The 21,668-nt window shown below is 32.7% G+C and overlaps 2 protein-coding genes across 2 annotated transcripts in view; one reads left to right on the top strand and one right to left on the bottom strand.

The window, feature by feature from the left end:
* The window catches only part of LOC111620893 (exosome complex component rrp45-like), a 33,791-nt gene extending 25,814 nt beyond the window's left edge, over positions 1-7,977 (top strand). The window contains exons 10-13 of the mRNA XM_023362909.1: positions 3,506-3,662; positions 3,757-3,889; positions 3,964-4,033; positions 7,661-7,977. Of these exons, the coding sequence (XP_023218677.1) occupies positions 3,506-3,662; positions 3,757-3,889; positions 3,964-4,033; positions 7,661-7,745 (445 nt within the window). The 3' untranslated portion in view covers positions 7,746-7,977. The remainder of the gene's footprint in view (positions 1-3,505; positions 3,663-3,756; positions 3,890-3,963; positions 4,034-7,660) is intronic.
* A 163-nt stretch (positions 7,978-8,140) lies between these two features.
* Positions 8,141-21,668, bottom strand: part of LOC111620904 (histone deacetylase complex subunit SAP30 homolog) — a 36,083-nt gene continuing 22,555 nt past the window's right edge. The window contains exons 2-5 of the mRNA XM_023362926.1: positions 19,731-19,909; positions 17,320-17,442; positions 16,981-17,079; positions 8,141-13,102 (exon numbers count right to left, since the gene is read on the bottom strand). Coding sequence (XP_023218694.1) covers positions 12,971-13,102; positions 16,981-17,079; positions 17,320-17,442; positions 19,731-19,898 — 522 coding nt within the window. The 5' untranslated portion in view covers positions 19,899-19,909 and the 3' untranslated portion in view covers positions 8,141-12,970. The remainder of the gene's footprint in view (positions 13,103-16,980; positions 17,080-17,319; positions 17,443-19,730; positions 19,910-21,668) is intronic.

Genomic DNA, 21,668 nt, shown 5'->3' with positions numbered 1-21,668 from the left:
CAGTTATTCCAAGACACCTTCAATAACATTTGGGCTGGTATCCCTCACCATAGTCACTATACTCAGGATACCATAGACCATCTTGTCACCAGGCTTACAAATACAATCACTAACTCTTACATTATTGTCTCTGAGCTCAAACATTGTAAACACAAAAAAGTTTCTTGGTGGACCACTGAGCTAGAAAACAAGAAAAAAGTAGTTAGGAGATTAAGGAGGCAATTTAGAAATGAACAGGACCCAGACATTAAAGTCACACTCACAGATCAGTACAGGCACGAACACAATGCTTTCAAAACCCTTATAAATAAAACAAGGACAAACACTTGTGGCTGCAATTCCTGGTCAGAATCGTACTACTTAGCTTGTAAGGAAAAACACCAGCTCCAAACCCCCTCCACTATCTAGCTCTCCAATGGTCACTACACTAACAACATGGAGGAAACTATCACCTATATTCTCACTAGTCTTTACCTTTCAGTACACAAGACATCATCAGAAGTTCTATACTCACTCTGCCTAACACAGACAATGACAATAACTTCACCTACATCGAGGTTTCAAATGCCATCCGTTTGCTCACCGATAACAAAGTCAGGCCTTGATGGCATAGCCACTAGAATGATTAAACATGCATTTGAGGCCAATCCTACAGCATTTGTAATTCTCTTTAATATCTGCTTGAACGCTGGCCTTTTTCCTACTCAGTGGAAAAAGGCTAGTGTTAAATTGATTCCCAAACCCACCACTGCTGACACAAAAAATGCGGACCGATCTGCCTTCTCCCAAAACTGGGAAAAGGCAGATGGTCTAATGATTAATATGATCATTTGGCATCTATGCTAGCATAGAGCCCTGCATCAGAATCAGTTTCGCTTCTCTAAAAACAAAGGTACAGTAGATGCCATCCATCAGGTTGTTAATTACATCCACCAGGCTAAACATAATAATCAGCATACGGCAATAATCACTATTGACATTAGAAGTGCCTTTGATCACGTCTGGTGGCTTGCACACATTACATGCTCATCACTGCCCTCAAAATATTTACAAACTTCTTCAATCCTATCTTAGCGACAGGAGTGCATGTGTTTATACAACACAAAATAACATAATCATACCCATCACTCGAGGCTGTCCTCGGGGATCCAGGACTGGTCCTGGTCTCTGGAAAGTAGCCTATAACTCTATTCTGCACTTAAATGACACACTGCCTCCTGTCTGCCACATACAGGGCTATGCAGACAACACAATTATCCTAGCTTCATGCAGGAACAGTGAATGCTTACAGGACATATGCAACAACATTCTCAATAACATTCACCAATGGAGTATTATGCATAGGCAACCCATTAACACTGACAAATGTGAAAGCATGATAGTTGGTAGGAACGCGCCACTCGTCAGGAAGCTTACCCTTCGAATAGTTGCTCACAGAATAAAGCAAACAATGGAAATTAAATATTTAGGTACTATTCTTGACAAGAGACTTAACTTCACACCCCACATCAAATACATCACGGACAAAGCTAAAAAGACAGCCAACGTCCTCATTAATAATGCTAGGAACACATGGGGCCTTGGCCTTAACGCTACTAAGCTTATTTACAGGGGTGCAATTCATCCGGCACTCCTCTATGCCATACAGGTCTGAGGTCATGTGGCCACCAAAGTTCAAAGGATTGCAGCTCTATTGGCCTAGAAATTAAATGCATTATTTGGCAGGAAAATCTCACCACCTTACCCTGGATGTTGACTCGGATGTTGACAAAATGATTAGAGTAGATAAGATTCTCTCCAGTTTGACCTTGATCGATGATATAAAAAAATTCAGCATCAACAAAATTACCCTTCTAACTTACTATTACCACCCCTCCTGTCAGCTTGCCCCTGACATTTACTTCGAAGATCCATGTTTAGGATTTACACTTATGGTTCCAAGATGGGTGACAAAGTGGGTGCTGCTTTTGTAGTTTACTTCAACTTAGGCCACGAGCTTCATAACGCTTGCTTCCATCTAGGTACACACTGCTCAATAGCACAGGCAGAAACTTTAGCTATTTATATGAACTTAATTCACATTAGGCATAAGAAGGATAAAAGACACTAATTACACTATTGCATTTATTCTGACAGTAGGGTAGCTTTACACAGGATTGTGAAGTCTGATAGCTGCTTAAAACTCGTTATCTCATATACAACATTCTCAAACATTTAGACAACAACACTAGAATAGATTTCCAAACAAGCTGCAAAGTCTTCAGTCACTAGTGCTTTCAGTTACATTCCTACCTCATACATCAACAATCACATCAAGAAGCAAATCTTCATTTTCTGGCAAGACAACTTGACCATGACACCACTGGTAGGCGTCCCCAAGGTGGACACTACTTGTGATTCTTTGCCACTTTTACCCTAGTTACACCCTCACTCAGCTACTTACAATACATAGAAACTTTAAGCAATACTTGCATATATTTAACTTTGGAGACAATCCACAATGCAATTGTGGTATTCAGAAAGACCAAACACCACTTCATTGAGTTTTTTGCTGCAATAGGTACAATCACATTAGGGATAGTTTAATGAGAGCTACTATTTTCAAAGGGTACAACTGGCCTTGCAACCCCATCTACTCTCACATTCATAGTGGGACTCTTGAGAGCACTCACTCTGGAGGCACGGATGGCAATTAGCTTACCCTTGCTTTGTTTCAAAAATAAATCATTCAACTGTCGATATATAGCTGTCTTTCAACTTTGTATTTTAATTCTTATTTTCATTCTAAATTTTGTTTAAGTTAGTCCTAGTTGTTAGATTAAGGACTCAGTTAGGTTATGATAGGTTAGGTTAAATTAGATTAGGGTTTGTTAGCTTTAGTTGTCTGGTTAAGTTCATCCTAGGTTATGGTAGATTAGTTTAGTTAGTAAGTTAATGTTTATAAAAATAAAAAAATTGGGGTCTTGCTTGTCTGTCTAGCTGTTAATAGCATAAGTAGATATGTCTTCCTATTAACAGCCACTTGGCACTAACTTCTGCACTTAGCTATTTGTGGCTACACTCAGGTTTTCTTTTAGACCCTTTGAGGGACTACAGCCTTGCAGCCTAAAAACTGCATGCCAACATCAAACATAAAGGATACAGTAGTCATATGTACGCTATTCAGAGGGATCCCACCTTTCTCTACTGTTTATCTCCTCTTCCCCTTACCCTCTTTTCCACTGGCTAAACACCTTGTGTACGACTGATGTCTTTCATGTATGTATATATATATAAATACATGAAAGACATCAGTATATATATATATACTGATATATATATACAGTATATATATATATATATACAGAATTGGAGGCAAGATGTGCAAATTCAGTTTGATGAATGCTTCTGGCTTATTTACTGTTTGGTGGATAGAACAATCATGCATTTCTTCTTTTTATAATAATCAAAATGGCAATTATGCCACAGTTTTGTCTGATTATAATCTTGATCATTTTATCTTTAGGACGAACACAAGAAAGGGATTCTCAGAAATATTAAAAACCGACACCATACTCGGAGCGTACTACCAACCGACTCCCCTACACGTACAGCTCATGAAAGAGACCATGGAAATCGACAGGGAAGAAACCGATAAAAATGAAATCCTCATTCATCTCAAGGTAACAAGATTCAGTTACAGTTTGTACATAACGTATTAATAAATATGTATCACATTTGCAAATGGTATTTTGACTTTCTTTCTTTTTTTGACAGGCTCCGGGCATTGCCACGCTTGGCGAAGACGGCCCAAGTAAATGGGGAATAATTCATTCCGGAGCTGAAGGAAAAGAGGATGAAACTTCGGGCACAATTGCCTGTTCCGAATCAACGTCTGACATGGACAAAAGTATGTAGGTAAAATATTTGAGTCACAAATTTGTTTTCATTAAATTACACAAAGAAATGTTTTTATTTTTGAAGCTCAAGAATCTGGCAAAAGTGATGAAGAGGACAACATAACTATTCTGAAGCCAAAGGAAACAGATGAAATGTAAGTAGTCGGTTATTTATTGTAAACATACCAGGTAGTCAAAAATAAACTAAATTTTTTGCACAGTTTTTATTACTCTATACAACCCTTCTTTCCACAACAACACACTTTAGTCAATGTCTTGTAACGTGTCCTGGAAACCATTCTTGCAGACATTATGAAGAGCTTGTGTTGCTGCATTTTCTATCTTTGCTGTGAAACTGAATCCTTGACTTTTTGGTTCTTCTTTCATCTTATGAAACAGGTGAAAGTAAGGTGGTCAGGGAAGGACTGGTATGCTGTGACCAATGCACAACAGTAGAACCCAGTTGTTTCCTTGCTGCAGAATGAACCATTTTTGCAAACAGACTCATTTTGTCCTTTCAGAATTTCCATGTTCTTTGGCTCCCATCCTCTGTAACTATGTAATGCATGCAAATTGAAAAGTTTTGGTTTATTTCACTCTACTAGTAGAAAGATGACATTATGTGAGTTTTTCTGAAGTATTGCATTATAACTTATATGGTGGTTCCTGGGCAATCAATGACAAACTTTTGACATCCCCAGAAGCTTGGTGCCATGCCGATCGCGAAGTATAACATGGCAGCTTCATTAACCTTTCAAAGCTCATGCAAATGACAATCAACAATGGATTATGATATTTCCAGTTAATTAGGTAGTCTTTAATTGCTTGTGCCTGGATTTGAAACAACATGGTTTTAAAACAATGGATTCTGAAGCTTTCTCTTCCATGCATAGGATTCCAGATTTGAAATGCTTATACCAGTATTGCACAGTTCTTTTGAAGACAATACCCAAATTTTCCACTGCTGCAGCCAAAGGTAAAGGTTTTTTGAAGAAAAATCAAAGATATACTTGAATGACAAATTTTTTTTCCCTTTTCAAGTCAAATGAAAAGCTTTGCAACTTACATTTTGATCTCAGTTGTCCTACTGAGTTATGTACAATAGATTACTAACCAAATGATATTCAAATTACAATAAAGGAACACACGGAAAAGTCGTAATTGACCAATAAGCATTGCCATTACAGAACCATGGCATCTTACGACTTGCCCTCTGCACTTGACATTTAATTTTGCTACTAAGGCATTGTAGAAATTGCCTTTTGCACTGCTAAACGATTTCTCTTTCATGCTTGTCTTTGCCAGGTTGTATGTACAAGTATAGAATTTCTGCAGTTGCAATGAATGGGACTCCTTTTCAAAATGTTTGGTCATTAATACCTTATTGTGCCATAAGAGACAACTATATTGCTATGGCCACACCCAAACATAGGTGCAAGGACCAACTACTCTCACTTCCTCAGCAGTTTACTTACAAATATAATCGAATACCAAACAATTTGCTGAGCTTATTATTAATTTACTGTTCAAACGTTTTCAGCCTACTTCTAATAGGCCATCCTCAAGACATTACTGTTCTACAATCGAATACAAAACTTTTGAATAAATTTTAAATTTAAACTTTTAACATATTTTTAAACATCTTTACAATAAACTGTAAACTATTAAATACTTAACTAAAAATTTTTTTTAAACATATAACAAAAAATATACATTAATTATATAGTATGTTTAAAAAAAATTTTTAGTTAAGTATTTAATAGTTTACAGTTTATTGTAAAGATGTTTAAAAATATGTTAAAAGTTTAAATTTAAAATTTATTCAAAAGTTTTGTATTCGATTGTAGAACAGTAATGTCTTGAGGATGGCCTATTAGAAGTAGGCTGAAAACGTTTGAACAGTAAATTAATAATAAGCTCAGCAAATTGTTTGGTTTTCGATTATATAGGTGCAAGGACCATCTTGATAAAGTTGCCATTTCCTAAAATATGTTGAAAAGTCCCCAATGTCTTGTTGAGGCTTCTCCCGCTTAATTCAGTGTCGAGCAGGTCTGAGGTTGCTTCTTCCTTCCATCCCTTAGATCTCATGCCAACATCAGAAGTGGAATGTTTTTCTGAGGCAGACCTCACTTTATTTTATGGCCTTGGCAATTGTTTAGTCAGGTAACAACCAAAAATGCTTACTAAGCAATGCAGAAATATTTATTAGAGCTGGTCATTATACATGGCAGTTACAGTCAGACACATGCCGTCAAAAATATCTGATGTAATTTGGATTTCAACAGCAAAGTCGGGCCAAACCTTCCCTTCCATTCTCAGTCCGAATTCCTAGTCCTTTGTTGCCATTGGTAACCGATTGGCATAAAAGCCAGTCGGTCCATTTTCACTAATTCCCGAATAACCTTAGGTCTTTGGATGACAAGTCTGGTCTCATAGAATATATTGTAATGCAAACCCTTTTCCAGGATAGTGCTGTTGTTTCTATTGATATTTCTTTAATTAAGCTGAGAATTAATGAATTGTCAGAAAATTTTTTATGTCAAGATCTGACATTTACAATGAAGTTCAGAGTCATAGTGAAAGCAAAATTCTTAAATGTAAGGATGAAATAATAGAGTATCACACTAAGTTTCACTTAGATACAGATTTAAGGAAATCTTAATGACTGGCTGTATCCAAATCCTATTCTTTGTCCTTCCAGTTCTTGTCGATTGCCATTGTCCTCGACCATCATTGTGACACTGCTGTGTTTCATTAAAGCTTAAAACTGCAGATTTAGGTGATAAAGAAACTTAAAGTAGTTAAACAGGGGGGTGAAATGCCATTGAATACTTGTGAACAGATCTTCCCCATAGAAAAAGAACAAAAAATTTTCTTGCAATTTGCTATGCAAAACTGTATGCTTAACTATAATATAAATTTTCGTCTACAAGTATGTTTTTTTCTAATATCAGGATTTATTATACTGGCTTTACAGATAATACTACAGAGTTTCACAGAAAACAATTTTTTTATTTTTATTTAATATACCTAAAACAAAAAATTGTTTTCTGTGAAACTCTGTAGTATTATCTGTAAAGCCAGTATAATAAGTCCTGATATTAGAAAAAACATACTTGTAGACAAACAATATTTTTAATAATGTATGCTTAATTAAAATGCCTCAATGTCCTTGACTTACTATAATATAAATTTTTAACTCGTATCTGCAAATTATTATTGCCAAATTGTGCGGCTCTTCTCAGATACTCCAGTTCGGCAGCGCTCTAATTTTAGAGAGGAACAATTAGCAGAGTTGAATAATATTTCAATTTTGTTCCCCTAGAAGTGCACGTGTGATTGGCTTAAAATGACAAAATGCAAAGCATTGTGTGTAAATTGATTTAGTGAAATTGCATGAGAGCCTTTGTCATGTATCTAAATGTTCTTGTTATTAGGCTTAAATTATTTAAAATAATCTTAGACATAAAATTGTTCTATAATGAATTGATTGGGAGGAGTCAAATCTAGTATTTATAGCATAATTATATACCTTTAAGACCTGATTAATGCATTTGAATTATACTAGAGGACGAAACTCCATGCTTTGCCCACTCACTCCAGTAGACAACAGATACCTAGTGTGATTTGGTCTCACATTGATAACTTATTCCATTCAGTGAACAAGTACATTTGTGTGACATCCACAAAAATTACTATATTAACTGTCCTGATTTAGTTCTATTAAAGTTTAACGTCCCAACTTTTATTTGTTTTACACCATACTGCATTTGATTTTACAGAGATACCAGCAGTGACGAAGAAGTGGATCTGACAAAAGCCATTGCCAAACCATCCAGGCAGTGGTATCCCAAAGTTCCCTTTTAGTTTATTCTTCTGCATCTGAAATCAAAGCCTAAAAAGTGTACATAAAGTCATTAGGAAGTTAATAAACACTCGTCCATACAATTAGTTTTCAAATATATTTGAAAGTCTGTTTATTTTTCTTAAATTTTCACTACAAGAAACAAAGACGACTTCATCTACTGCAAGTTTTACAACTATTTGACAATTCTTTCTAATTTTAATTAAATATGTCAAGATTTGAGACACAAAAAGAATATTGACAAACGAATCAACAAAATCTCCGAATCCTTGGTCGCTACAAAGAAAGTAGTAAAGACTAAATTGGAATTCGGTGACTAGATGCACATCCGTCGTCTCGTGCGTGGAATTACGAATGTACGTTTCGGGAATCAAACAATTTTAAATTGCTTATCTTTAAAGAAATTCTAGTCACCAAAAATCGAAGGAGACCGAAAGGAAGAGTACGCACGCGTACACGTATAAAAACATTCCGACAGCTTTTAAGCTTAGTGACGGGAATAAAGCACATTCTTCGATTTCTAAGACATTCTATCGATTCGCTTTCGGAGCAGGGCACGTCGACGTTTTTTCCTCCCCTGGAAAATTTAAGATGCGGCGGGCATTTCCTCTAACAAAAATAAAGGTCATTCTCGCATCTTATGTACCTCCACTTTCTTTTTAAATTTTGACATTTTTAGAGAAGAAATAAAATACGTTATTTACAATTTATAGAGAATTATATTACATTAGTTGTAAAATCTAATAAAAATTTATTATATATATATATGTATATATAAAATATGTGCAATTCACAATGACTATTTGCATAATATACATGTTTTGTATATGCCCTCCTCCATTTTCTTTTTGTTGTTGAAAAATTTCATCATACAGTAAAACCTGTATAAAATTTTGAGGGACAATAAATTTCATTTTATTTGAAGTTTGTATGTATATATGTATAGAATTTTGTTTTTTCTTTCAAAGAATCCAAAAAAAAAAATCCATAAAAATCGTGCGGTTTTGCTCCGATTTTTTTTTAATTTTATGATTGGCAAAGGTCACGATATTCAACATTGTTTTACAGATTAATTTTTGCATATTTATTAGCTGATATATTGCAATTTGTGAAGAAATGCAATGGATCTATGCTAAAGTGCATTGAATGGTCATCCAGTTGAAGGACGAACAAAGACCATTTAAAGGGTTGGTGTCTACAAAAGCCGGACCTTCTTGGCAATTTTAAGTAGAAAACACATACAATATTTAATTATTTCGGCTCAGTTTATTTACTCTGAGTTGTTTATATATATATATATATATATATAAATGGGAACTATAGTTTATTGTTAAACATTTTAATAGTTAACTTAAAGTAACTAATTCAAAATTAACATGAGTGTGAACAAAATTAATAATCTCTTATTTCAGAAAAATTATTCGTCATGGGTTTTAAAGCATTGCAAAGTTGTGCTCAATGATAAAAAAAAAGTCAAAAGACTGCTTAAGGGAGATCTCCATTCACATAGTGTGCATGTAAAAAATAGACTCACTCTCTCGAATAATTAATAAGAAATATCTTTGGGCAAGAGACTCATCTGTTCTCACAATGAGTACAAAGTTGAAATTTAAGAAAATTATCGTCTATAAATGATGTTGCATTCCTTACAATCAGATGATTTAGGATAAAGACATAGGAATAAGTAACAAATGGAAAAACACTTGTAAAGAAGTTTCTCTATTCAAAGATGCCATATGGCTTAGAATAATATTTACATATAATTTTAAGTGGTAGTCACTAATGAAAAAAAGCATAATCTCTTTTGAATATGTTCATGTATATGTTGCGCATGAAAAATAGCAATCTTGATGCCAAAAAATATGGCACAAAACAACATGCCAAGCTTCCCTAATGAAATTTAAACACTTTCAATTAAGCATTATGATCTCCTGGAGTAAAAAAAAACTGTACTTGATCAATGCTTTTGAGACTCGGGAACACTTCCAGAACACAAATTTAAAACTGACGTTGTAGAAAAGGTCCGAACGATCTAGAAAATAATCAAATAACAAAAGTTTGACTTTTTAAAACAGGTGAACTATAATACTTGATTCAGTCAAAAAGAAACCAGAATTATTTTTCTGGAAAAACAGAACTTGGCTGGTATGTGGGAGCCTTGACTATTAATATTTTGAATATGTTCACAGCCCTGCTACAACATAGCAGCATGGGGAAGCCACTCCAGAAAATGACATCCATTGGTGCAAGTCTGTCAAAAGAGGGATGGCATTCGGTCACTGAATTGCCGACATTAAGAGAAAGTTAAACCCAATGAAATTCATCATCATTGGTAACTGTTTGTGACAAGAATATGTTGTCAAAAATACAAGTCTGAATGGGTCGAGAGGTTTCATGCAGGATGATAATTGGTATCAGGCAATTTGCAAGACAGCAGACCAAAGCTGGCCATCGCAGATGCTAACTCTGCTGCTGGAAATGCCTCGATCCAGTGTAACCAGTCCATCACTATCGGTAAAGCTGCCCAGTTTGCAGATTAGCCACAGCTTGGCATATCCAATAATGCATGATGTGCTTAACTATAGAAATCAGATGACATACAAGAAGGGATTGTGGGATGGGTTCACAAGCTGCCAAGCTGCCAAGCTGTTTTTATGAGAAGGGAATAAGACTCCTTGTGGAATTAGCTATAAAATAGAGAGTATGACACATCCACTGGCTAACATAAAGGCCAATTTGTTTGTAAGTGTGGCACGTTCTGGTATAATATTGTTGCAGCAATGGGTATTGATGAACAGAGTTTTTCAACCGTTTTCTAATAATGACATCCCAACTTGGTAATTTTGTTTTCTTCTAGCACCTCTGAAGTGTTGTCTAGGCATCCTGGTTGGGGATGGTTAGTCACATAACCTATTTTTACCATGCAGAAAAAGTATTGTCACGCAACAGCCAATAGGATAGGAATGTTTGAAGAATGTCACCAATACGGAAACCAATGATGCGCAGTGTGGATGTTTGCATCAGAGACATTATTTTGGAAAACATAGCAAAAGAAATGAAAAGCAACAAGTACTTTTGATCAAACTGTTTACATTTTCTTTTGCATTTCCTTCTTGGCTAAACTGTTTATTTTGCCAAATGGCTTGTAACAGCTAAAGGTAATAAAGCAATAGCTAAACTATATCTGCTATCAGATAACGTGCCATACTGAAATGGCTGGACAAATACAGGTAATGTGGAAAGACTAAGTCTCACTCACAGTGTCATGAAATTCCTAAAAGTTTCACTTTCATTTGATTATCCTGCACTGTCAAGCATTGACTTCATGATCTTGATATAACAAATTTTGGGAACAGATCAAATCTGTTCATTCTAAGGCATCCATTGGAGTGAATTTAGTGTTTGAGAACATCAGACTAACTGTTAACATGTAAAATGTCTGCTAGGCAGCATATTGACAGTTATTGCTTACATCCATGCTTATAAGTATGTTTCCATCTTATGTATGAATGTTGGTAATCACGATGTCTTTGGACATAACAGACAATCAGTATTTTTGAGGGCCGACTAAAATTTCACAAACATTTTGGAATGGTATTACATCATTAAAACACAATGAGTTGATTTTTCTTCTTTAAATTAAAGAGTGCAACTGAAAATCCATTTACACTACATGTACTGTACAACAGCTTGCTCTTGTAAACAGAGGTGTAACTAATATATGAAATATGAAATGTATATAAACAACTGATGTGGTGATGTGATAATGCACCAATCTTCAATTAGTTGCATAGTTAAAAGCAAAAAATATTATTTAGCACTAATGTAACATAAACAAAATGTGCTATATCTATTAGAGATCCAATACCAAAATCTGTTTTTACCAAAGAAAATGCAGGATGTGACACTAATTCTTAGTCAATAAATCATTAAACAGTTTATAGATCTGAGGTAATGGTTGAAAAAACAGTGATGCAGTTATAATTTCTAATAATTTATTAAATAATTTAGAACCATCTGGAAGAAAAGAATTAGCCTGGAGCAAGGAGATGATGGTGCCTGAATCTGTCTTATGTAACAGAAATACAATAGCAGAATGCAGTTAGAAACATGCAAGAGAAAAACAAATTAGGCAAATGAAGACAAATCTAATTGGTTTATACATCAAGCTGATCTCCATTTCTCTGTACAACAGTAAGAAAGATTATTTAAAATTTGCAAAAACATAATACAAAAGTCGCATAGGAATAACAGAACTATAGGAAGATGCATGCTCGCTACATCAAAACAGGTCAAGGATTGATTTAGCACGTGTGAACGTAGTGTGTGCCGTCTGTTACGATTTATGCTTAATTGAATACTGGGACAATATGCAAAAAAGGAAGTTACTCAAATATCCATAGACAATCTAACTTCTTGTGCTTGTTTTTATAATGATTTTATCATTCTCAGAAAATGCACATTAGAGAAAATTAACAAGTTATCTTCTATACTAAAGTGAATAAGAAAGAAGCATAGTGAATACTTGTACAGTATTAAAATATAACAAATAAGCAACAACACAAACACTAGCAAATTAGAAACAAAGTTTAAATTAATTATAATATAATTAAACACATCAAAAAGTTCCCAGATATATATATATATGCACACAAATAAATATGCATGCATAGAGTTTAATTTTAAAAATAAAATCATGAATTCTTCATTAAACTATAAACAATGTCTTATATCATTTAAGATTTGCATTGTAAATTGCACAAAGATTCATTTATAAATTGTATCTACATGAAATAAGTTCAACCTAAAATAAATTTTAATTCTGTATCATTGAAATGCTTTTTTTTATTATTATTATTATTTAAAAGTATTCAAACACAATTTACAGGGAAGTAAACTAGCAACTTCGGCACAGAAAACACACAAACATAAAAATCTAAGCAAAGTGCAACATTTTTGATCTTAAAACTTTGGATAAAATGAATAAAATTTCTGTACGAACAATTTATAAATGAATTTTAAACATGTTCTTAAAGATATTCTCTACTGAAAATTTACTTCTAAGAGATCAAAATGGGTTTTGCTGTTGTCTTTTTGTGTGGATTATAAGCAGTTGTGCCCAAAAAGTTGATGCCAAAGCATCACAAAATTGTACTGTACTAAAAAAAAGTCTGCATAAACTGACATTGGAAAAAAAAAATGTTTTTCCTTCCACCGACTGTGCACACTAGCTACCAGATGAGCCGTCAGCCCCGTTTTTCTGATCCAGCTTGTTTTTGTTGTTTTTGACCATATAGATGAAAAATGTTATAGCTTCCTTCTCTATCACAGGTATTGTTTTGAAATGCCTTGATAATGTCTGTAAAAAGAAGGAGAATGAAATATATTAAAAGTTTTCTAAATTTTCAAACAATGGAATTTGTAAAAACAATAACATTGGGTCTGAAACGCTTTATAGAAACTTCACATAATGCCTAGAATTTCTGTATTTTATTTATCTTTGATCCTTTTAATAACTGAAACAACTGAGAATCTAGAAACAATGTACAGTGTAGGGCCATTAAGCTACACAAAAAGCTTGGATCCCAATTTTTTGACACTATGGATCATACGGATCTGGACGTGGCCTCTCAAACACTCGAGACAGGTGTTGACAGCTGTCATTCTGGCATTTCAAATGTCTGTGATTGATGTGCTATGCACTATTGTGGATTAAATATTTAAATGCTGGCTTATAACTTCAAAGAGGTATTTATAGAAGATTAGTCTTTTATTTATCAATAAACAATAAAATAACTTACAATGAAATTCAAATATAGTATTAATCTGTTTTAGCCACGCTGAGTGTCAGCGTTATGGAGGTTGCCATTATAACTGATCCACACCTTACAATGCTACAAAGTTAATCCATGGTAAATCTGCAAAAAATCGACTCGTATTTAAAGTACAGTGTATTATCTTTAATTTGATAATCTGATAAAACTTGAAATTGTATAAATATGAGTCACAAACCCAATGTAAATCACTTCAGTTTCTGAACGTATAGCGTGCACATCATATTTGCTTTAAAAATTTTTACACCATGAATAATAAACATGAACACCCTTCATATGATCTGTTATTCTTAAATAATAATTTATTAATTTCAAGACTTAATCAAAAGACATTTATTTTTTCATTATTTATTGTAATTTATACATTATCAAAAATTATTTAAGCCGTGGTTAAGCAGTTTGGACCCCAATCACTGCGGCTTAATGGCCCTACACTGTATTGTTATATAGGGTGCATAGTCCCTTTAACTGGAAAATTCTTGTGAACGGAGAGAGCTACAGTTATGCGAGTGAGGTAACGGTATAGTAAAGTAACTACGCCTGACCTAATGCAAATGACAGCAGCACCCCTAGTGGCAAAATTTGGAAGATAGGCAGTGCAAATCGAAAACGAAAACAATTTGATAACATCACACAAAAAACAATGGAAAGGCAAACTGTCACACAGTGATAACAAGTTAATGTCGAGTATGTTCAAAAAGTTTGCCATTGCTCACGATACATGCCATTGTTATCAAACTGTATTGACGTAAGTACGTATTTTATGCAATAAATTATGTGTATTTCTTCATATTTATGGCTATTCCTTTCAAGCGTTTACACAAAATGGCGTGCATTGCTTTCGGACATTTTTGGGTATACAGGCGATAATTTATCTTATCCATGCGAACCACATGTCGTTTCGTACTAATTAATTGATGCTCTAAAACTTTCTAATTGAAAAGTTTGCTCTATCTGTTTTCGTTTTCAATTTGCACTGCCTATTTTCCAAATTCCGCCACTAGGGGCGCTGCTGTCGTTTGCATTAGGTCGGGCGTAGTTGCTTTACTATACTGTTACCTCAATTGCATAGCTGTAGCTCTCTCCGTTTGGAAGAATTTTCCAGTTAAAGGGACTTTCCTATGCACCCTGTATAAGTGCAAAAATAGACATGCCCAACCACTTAGCAGCCAAAAGCATCTAGTCTCTAGACAAATGAAAAGCATAGCCTTTCATTTGTTATGTGACAGTCGAGCCAAAACATGAATAAATCTTTCGCATTCTGTATAAAACAGTGATCAGCAATTGAAGTTTTTGCATTCGAATGATTTTGCATAAAGGGAAGAGTAATCAATACGGTGAAATACTGAAAAACCTTATGAGCACTCAAGAGAGATATTTGCAGAATAAGGCCAGAAAGAATTGTCTTTTTCTTGCAATAAGATGGGAGCCCACCACAGTAAGGAAAGAACAAAACACTTAAGAATCCAAAGTTACAAGTTATTCTGTACCCTCCTCTTGGTTTGGATCTAACACGTCAGATTTCAGTCATTCCCAATTTAAAGGAGACAGAAGGGTCAAGACTTGTCGAATGTCAAATTCGAGCTTCCAAAGGAAAATGAAACAAGAAAAAAATCAGCAAGTTCTTTCATGCACAGAATATAAAAAATAATCCAATGATTGGAAAAATCTATCATTCTAAATGGAGATTATATCAAAAAATCAATGTGATTAAAATAAAACGATTTTTACTACTTTTTAAAATGGTAACATTATTCTCGCTCTCTTCCAAAACTGACTATATAAATGGAAATCTTATTTATTGATCAATCCCTGTAAATCAGAACAATCCATACAACAATTCAATAAAATTCCAACAACACGCTCTTACATGAAATTATATAATTCTTTAATAAGTTTCACAATATACTAACTGGAGCCTCAATTTCTTGTATGATTTTAAATGTTTTCATATAATTTTTCTTCATGAATTGTTTAGTTTTGAAAGAACACCGTCAGGCACTTTGGAGCATAACAAATAGATATTGGGCTCTTCGTTTATATTTATTGAGATTAATTAAATTTTATTACAGACTGAGACATAACGACAAAAATATTAACTTTCTTCACAGACTGTGCCAAACGATGCAATAAAGTGAAGAGATAAAAATCTTCAATGGTTAAAATTTAATAATATTTTACAATCTTTTGACATTCTGTATAAATTATTTGAAAATTCAGAGGATGACTGGAAATATGGATATGTGCTACCAATGGAACCAACATTTTCTCCATCTACAAAATTTGTTAGCTCAATCTGTATTTCACCCGTGGCATCGAAACATCTTAAAAATTCATTTGGGATCAGATTATATGACAATGAACATAGAAATAAGCATAAAAAGGTTGTTAATACAATTAAGATTGAATAAATTCTCGTTATATCAATGGATCACTGCTATTGATCTGCAACACAAAAGAATTCCTTGTTATTAGTCTTCTAAAAGACCATGAGGAATTTCTAAGTTAAATCAATAAAATTTTTGAAATGTTACAATAAAATCCATCTTGTGACTATTGAATGACTTGTCAAGACTTCAAATGTCAAGCTTAAATAACTTTTTTAAAAGTTTTGTTAAAGAACAAAATGGAAATAAAAAAATAATCACTTGTGTGTGAATTTATTAAAACACACTATCGCATAATCTAATTACAATACACTCTCCGTCAACTAAAATTCGACTAGCAAAAAGAACAAGATGAAAGAAATAATATTTTAAATAAAAATAGAATCAATTTCCAGTGGAAATGTAAGTCTAAACTTGGCACACTGACCCATGAGTAAGCCCACACATTGCACACCACATATCTGTCTCCCACTCCCACCAATTTTCCACGTGTAAACTAAGTGCTCAGTTGAGATCAACTGTTATTCAAATTTTGTGTTCTCACCCAACCCAAGTTTGTCTTTATTTGGTTTGAATTACCATATTTCAATATTAATATTGAGTGAATACAGAGTTTACAGTACAGTATTAATTAGGCTTATTTTTAATAGTAATTCTCAAACAACCAGAAACTAATTTATCCACATCTACCAATCCCCATGAGTGCCGATTAACTAAGAGTCTTCTGTATATAAATTTATATTGGTTACTTTTTGAAAATAAAAATATTCCTGTGTTAAAATACCATAAAACAATGTAACAAGTACATTACTCCAGTAACGGAAATTTAATCTTATTACTAATAAACTGATTATTATTTCTTGGGTAAGATAATAATTTGTTAATTTTTTTAATATTTAGTAGACTAAATCGCTCGACTAGTTTCTTATAAAAAAAGTTTAGACCCGTCAATATGTATATCGATAAAATTTAATACGCGTAAGTAAAAAATTAATTTAATAAAATATTGTACATACGTCGGCTAACTGAGCTTTATTAGCACTGGGCCTTGTTTGGATCTTATAGTGGCGCTTATATCGACGAAGAGTATTCAGTTGTAATTGAAATAAATCAACCTGAGAAAAGAAAAGTATAATTTTATATATTTTTAACATGACTTTTGCATTCTAAAATTAAAAATATTTGTGTTGCTTAACTCAATTATTAAGCATTTGAAGGTCTAGCATCTCCATTTGAAGGAGAGAACAGATCCAAGCGTGTATTTTTGAATAAAGAAATTATTTATTCTTAACTTTACAATATAAAGATTTCACATAAATTTTTTAAGTTATTGACATTTAATTAATTTGACTCACTTCTGGTAAATCGATATCCTGATCATTAGAGCCGTTATCGTCATCGCTATCTTTCCGTTTTCGCTTTGCACGGAGACTCTGTATGAAACCCTTATGGTAGTCACAAATGTATATGTGGCGAGCCTAGTTAAGAAAAAAATACAATCAAAATACTTAAATGTTATTTTTGACAAGACTATGTCTTGTTTATAAAATCACAGTGCCGTTATGGTTCCACACCTTAGAGATATAAGGGGGACTGTCAGGAGTTGCAATTCGGCACAGAGTATTAGATGCCCAAATAAAAAAAATCAGACTTTAGATACTCAGGGAACCAAGAACTAAGTCAAAATAAAATACAAAATGGTGACATCTTTCTACAAACAGGCAAGAGTGCGAGATTTGTGATATATATTTCAAGAAGTTGGAAATGCAAATGTTGCAGCGAAATTGAATTTTGACAAACACACGCGTTGGGAAGTTTGAAATGTAAATGAACGCTGCGAAATCAAACTTTGACAAACAAATCTTTGAAAAAAACCCATTTACCTCTCTGGTCGCAACCTGCTGATTTTGACCGGAGATATCTCGTTTCAGCATCAGAACATTTTTGAAACTAGATAGGCACTAGTCATTATAATTTTATATTATAAGTAACTTCCGAAATATAATTTCTTTTTGGTTTTACATTTATTAATATATTTATTTTGTTTGTGCAAAATAAAAAAAAAATTCGGATGATACAATAGTCACAATTATTTATTTTCAAAAATGGGAAATTTTTGTTATGCATTGACAAAAATTTAACCTGGGGCGACACGCAATAAACAGAAATTTTGACATTGGATAATTGGATAGATAAATTTTACCAAAAATGCCTCGTGGACAGCATTGCCAGATTTTGCTATCCCCTTTTTTTAATTTGGCGTAAAAAATATCATTTGGTGCATTGGCTACTTTTTGGGCTACATTTTTTGCTACATATTATTTATAAATATATTAGTTGAATAAAAATGCACTTTAAAATGGCGTTTCATCGTTTTTTATTAATTAGAGACTCAAATAAAACAAATATTTGTGTTTTTCAAATAAATTTTTCTGTCTACTTTATAATAAATGAATTTAGCTATTTCTAAGTAAATTGAAAGTGTCTGTAGAAGTAATTTTTTTAAATATCCTTTTCCGTGATAAAGTTTTAATACTTATTACTATAATCTAGACATGTTAATCCTTAAATAATAAAAGTAGAAAAAATAATATTAATTTTCCTACAGTTATTTAATTTGAAAGTTGTCTGAGACTTCTTTATTAAACTAATATGTGCATTTTGAATATATCAATACCCTTCATCAGTTTGGTTTTTGTTTTTCTGTTTTAAATGATGTTTTAAAAGTGATTTTAACTTTTCCTTATGTTATTTTCGATAATAAATTTAATATCTGTTTTTAACCTTTTCAAATATTGTTTCTTTTTACTGTTATTGTTTCTCATCCATATTATTACTATGCTAATCTTTCGGAGGTCAGAGTATTGATAATGTAAAAAATGTATGCTATCTTTAGTCTCTACAGGGGGAGTGCCACAATGAGTCTCAAACCACTGAAAACTTGCTAGGGCCTGTATATCATTATACCGTATATACTAGTAACCAATTTACTTTTATATTATTATTGTTCATAATTCAATTATGTATACAATTTTTTGCAAATAAACTAATAACTATTAATACAATATCATTATGGAAAAAGTTTATCATGCAATATTTAGAAAGAGAAGCTGTTACCTGTGATGGCAAATCATTATCATGTAATGTCATTACAGCAAAAGGTTTATGAATAAAACTAGAAATGATGTTATTTTTTTATATTTTTGAACATATTGAATATTCTTTTTATCAAATAAAAGAAAAATAAGCAAATACTATTTAAATATATATGCCAGAGGTTGTTGACTAGATGTGATTCCAAGGTGCACTTACGGAATTAATATCGATAAGAACTGACAGCGTGGTAATACAACATAATGCGGTGATGCCAAGAGAACACTTCTTTCGTTGTTCATCAGAATAAGCTTGCATCGTGTCCATGCAATAATAATGTGATTTATATTTTTTAACATATTTCTATTAACTTTAGAGGGTAGGGCAATAATATCTAAGCTTCTCATTCATTCTCCAAATGATTGGACATGTTATGTAAGCCAAATTGATAATATTCAAGAATTATGCATTACTTGTGAACAGTTCTTCAGTCATTATCAATATACATTGTACAGTAGAACTCCAATTATCTGAATCAATCCAGATAATCACAATTTTGCTATACTTACAGATAAGTCAAAATATTCAGATTCAAGAAATTTAATCAATAATCATATGCAAGTAAGAACATAATTTATATAAAATATTAAAATTTTAAATCAGAATAACTTACGTTGGGGTCAATGTTTAATTTTGACTTTCGCTGAGTGAGCGTTTTCTGAATGCGTTTATTGTAGCTCGCATTGCCTGCCGGTCGAGAACATCTTTCGTTGTCATCCAGAAGACAGCAGATCTGATTGTGACTGTTTTGAGTTTCTTCTTCTGTACTAAATCCATTCATGTTTGATTAATCTAATGAAATAAATTCACTGTAAATTACAAGTTTTAAAAGACATAATAATCATAAAAGTTGACATATACTTTATTTTCATAAAGTGACAGAACATTTCCTAACTAAATAATAAACATAACTGTATACAACTTTTTCTAGTACTTAATTTCATGAAATTCTGACTTAACTGCCAGTGTTGCCTGGAAATATGTAATCAGATGTAATGATATTGTGCATTACACACAATAGCATGAAATGCACAATGCATATAGACATATCCAATGAAAACACAGGAAATCTTATCGGATGGTTAGAAAACTACATGCAAAGAATCTCCTCAGAAATTTCAGAACAGTAAACAAACATTAAAGTCACTGGAATAAATTACTTCTAACTCAAAGATAGAAGAGATTAATATGTCTTCTGCATTTGGCATGTTATGAAAATATAGTATTTTTTGTTTAATTTTTGTAAAAATAAACCTAGAATAAGATTTTGTTTTACTTAAAGTTAGACAAAGGTTACAACCCACAGTCTTCACATTATCTATGCTTTTCTTGCCATCTTCAGTTTTATAACGGGCAATTTCTTTTAATGCATTATTCCTAACAATATAATTTGATCTATATAGTCAAAATCCTCCTTGGGTTTCTTTTATCTATCATTTATTAAATATCAGTGCTGCAAGTAGTACATAAAAGTGTCTGGATATTTGTTGAACTGTTCAAGCTTTTGGAAATATATTTGGTAGCATGTCTACACATTGTTGATGGCACAGCCATATGATATCGAACTTTATGATACTACATATCATAAACAATATAAAATTCTTTTTAGAAATAGCATAAATAAAAGCTATTTATATATATCTGCAAGAATTTCTTAGTATAGAATAAGACAATCATTTTAATGTGTCTCAAGTATTCATTTCAGATAGTCGCTTACTTATGTTTTATTGGAATTTAAGTTTATTTAGAAACTTTGTCTCATACCCAGTACTTTTGGACTACTTACCAATCTATCCTTAGGGTAAACTTGAGAATGTTATTTGATTTACCCTCAAATATAGACTGATGACAAGCCCTAAAGTATTCGAGTGCAAAAAAAAGTTTCTAAAGGATGTTGAACTCCAATGAAACAGAGGTTAACAGATATTTGAGTTGAAGGAATTTGATTTAGGATTCATTTTATAATCAACTAAATTGCTAACTGTGAGATAAAATAATATCTTATGGAGAATTGAAATCAGTGAAATGTAAACAAACTCAATCCTTAGTTTTAGAAAAATAAAGATAATTATACTAACTACATTTTTATACTAAGTTAAATGTTATAAAACTTGTTTTAATTTAATTACTATCTAAATCAGAGAAACATACTTATAAATTTACACATTATAACTTTTCTATAAACTGCATATAATTTGAAATACAGTAGGATACCACTTTTACAACCTGACTTTTCCTCGAAAAATCATAACCATATTTTGCTCAAGTAATGAATTTGTAATGAATTTGGTTCTAAGTTTCTTCCAGCAAACAGAATTTGAATATAACAATACTAAACTGAGATGGCTAGTGAAGACATTTCGTAAACCACGAGAGAAAATTTATGTTGGTTATAAGAAAAAAGCTGTAAAGAGAATAGTTGTGAGTGGAGATGTACTTAATACAGTCGACCCCCCTATACGATATAGATACGTTCCAATTTATTAGGAATCCGATTTCTTACAAGTCGTTCCAATCACAGCCTGACACGTGTCAAGTTTACGGACTATGG

The sequence above is a fragment of the Centruroides sculpturatus genome, unplaced genomic scaffold (assembly GCF_000671375.1).
Source record: "Centruroides sculpturatus isolate CEXI.00-Female unplaced genomic scaffold, Cexi_2.0 scaffold17, whole genome shotgun sequence".
In the NCBI taxonomy this organism is placed as follows: Eukaryota; Metazoa; Arthropoda; class Arachnida; order Scorpiones; family Buthidae; genus Centruroides; species Centruroides sculpturatus.
This window is presented reverse-complemented; position numbering and strand designations above follow the sequence as displayed.